The sequence below is a fragment of the Propithecus coquereli genome, unplaced genomic scaffold, assembly GCF_000956105.1.
Source record: "Propithecus coquereli isolate 6110/MARCELLA unplaced genomic scaffold, Pcoq_1.0 Scaffold133, whole genome shotgun sequence".
Classification (NCBI taxonomy): domain Eukaryota; kingdom Metazoa; phylum Chordata; class Mammalia; order Primates; family Indriidae; genus Propithecus; species Propithecus coquereli.
The window spans coordinates 3,091,147-3,093,569 of record NW_012137525.1 but is presented as its reverse complement, the minus strand read 5'-3'; the positions used below and the strand labels follow the sequence as shown (position 1 = coordinate 3,093,569).

The following is a 2,423-nucleotide window of genomic DNA, read 5'->3' as shown; positions in this document are numbered from 1 at the left end:
AAATCTTAATAAAATTATTAATTATTGTTCCTTAACTTTAATGCTATTTAATATTATCTGTTAACTTATGTATCCAAATAGATAGAAAGCATGAACAGTGTCATGACTTCTTATTACTGCGTGGCTGCTAGTATAGTGTTAGACATATTGCAAACACTAAGTGAAGGAATAAATTACTTAATGCCAAATATTGTGTGTAGAACAGAATATTAATAAATGTTATTGACTCACATTTCTATTTCTTTTTTGGCTGTTTAGATATAAATCTTCAGCCACCATCAACAGAGCATTCACTGATTGGTACAAGCTTTACCCACAGTCCCGCTACTACTATTAAAGAGTTCTTGAACACAACCAACTTCTCCAGCTTGTCACTGAAATCAGTTACAACTCAGATGGATAATTCAAAGAAGACTATTTCCCATCAGATTCCAGGTTTTGAACATGTGGATCATACTCTCAGTACAAATCTCAGTCTGGATGAGATGGAATTTCCCATGAAGAACAGTAGTTCTTTAAGCACTAACTCAAACGGCTCCCATGGTGAAGTGAAGGATCTTGTCCAGAGCACCATCCAAACAGAGACAGGAGAATATAATTATGAAAGTAACAGGTCTTCCCAAGGTTACATACAGTATAAAGATGAGTTTGCACCATTGCTTACTAAAGCAGTCACTATTTTGCCAGAAAAGTTTGCATCAACCAAAATATCACCTTGTACTGAATCATCTTGTTTTTTTGGTGTTTCCTGCATGCCAACCTCAGATGGTCACTTCAAATGCGGACGCTGCCCCTTTGGGTATTATGGCGATGGTATCAATTGCAGAAGTAGTACAACACTCTTCAGAAGATCCACACAAAACTACCTAGTTCAAGTTTAAGAATTTCGAAGATTTTGTTTCTATTTACTAATTTCTATTTATCTCACTTAGTTCACTCATTTCCATTTATTTAATTATTTGTGTATACTGTAGTCTCATCCCATTTTGAAAAAAAATGAAAGTGGGTTTTCTGAGTTATTTTTTTAAATAATGTAATATTATATAGTATTATAACTATAAAATATATATTATAAATACATTCCAGTACCTACTGTGCTCCAGAGTCAGTAGAAACATTCTATATCAATTATGTCATATAATCCACATTAACTCCACATATTGGGTATTATTTTTCCTACCTTACAGATGAGAAAGCAGAGCTTTGGTGGGCTGACATTCTTGGCATTAAGCAGCTAAGGAGATAAAACAAAGATGTGACTATAAATCTGATTAACATCGTTGTCTGGGTTCTTTTCAGCTCACAGTGGGCATTTAGCAATTCAAATTACTAATCCTGGAATATATGCTTACTTGCATAAATTTGGTTCTCTGTAGTTCCTCCAGCTCTTTTGAGATCAAAACAAGTTGTATATTACTTTAAATTTTAAAAATACTGTTGCTATCTTTTCGCAATTATTAGCATTATTTTCTCTGATGCAAATCCTATTTTTGGCTATGACAACATAGAAGCTGTTTTTGTATTATTGTTTTGTTATTGTTGTTTTGTTTGTTTTGGTTTATTTGAGACCAAACTTAAGCAAGAGAACTACGGGTATATTCCAGTATTTTCAGTATAACCTAGATGAAAAAAAGAAAAAAATTTCTTTTTTCTGTAGAAATGACAATAATAACCCTCAACACCTACATGTTTATATTATAAAACTGCTTATTATTAGCAAGTAAAACAAAACAACTCCATGCATTTCCATTACCTCAGGAACTGTTAAATGCCAAATAGAATATATCAGGTAGTTAGAGAAGCTTAAAGAAAACAAACTTCTTAGCTTATGATGTATTCTCAGCATCTTGCTCTTCGAAATTCTGATTATCCCTGTTATTCACCAACATTTATCTGATTGGTATCTAAAATTTCATTGCCCTCTGAAAAAAGACTATAATCCCATGTATAGGTAGCAGCTATCTCCAACACCAAGTTCTGCTGTGGAAGTGACTATCACATATGTACTTCTTACTTACCCTATTAATCATTTTCCTCAGTCATTCTAGCAATAAAACAAATGCAAAGGAAAACAACCTAATTTTATGGGTACATATAGTGGTGGTTGTTTAATAGCAGTATCAAAATGTTAAAATTTCAGAGAATTTTACTTTTATTATAACAGTCTATGGGCAACATGTATATACTGTATCAACAATTCAGACCTTTTTCCTTGATTTTTGCAGCCATTTGTAGACACCCATGTGGAAAAAACAGGGAGTGTGTTGCCCCAAACATATGCAAATGTAAACCCGGTTACATTGGTTCTAACTGCCAAACTGGTAGGTACATCATTCATTAATTTACATAATGAATTTTATTTGGTAATTGAAATTTATAAAACCTGGGCTTTATTTTATACAGCTATATGTCACCCTGATTGC

General features: G+C 32.8%; 1 protein-coding gene across 1 annotated transcript in view; it reads left to right on the top strand.

Annotated features, from left to right (window-relative positions):
- VWDE (von Willebrand factor D and EGF domains) overlaps nt 1–2,423 on the top strand; it is a 101,437-nt gene that overhangs the window by 89,379 nt on the left and 9,635 nt on the right. The window contains exon 21 of the mRNA XM_012638739.1: nt 259–813. Coding sequence (XP_012494193.1) covers nt 259–813 — 555 coding nt within the window. The remainder of the gene's footprint in view (nt 1–258; nt 814–2,423) is intronic.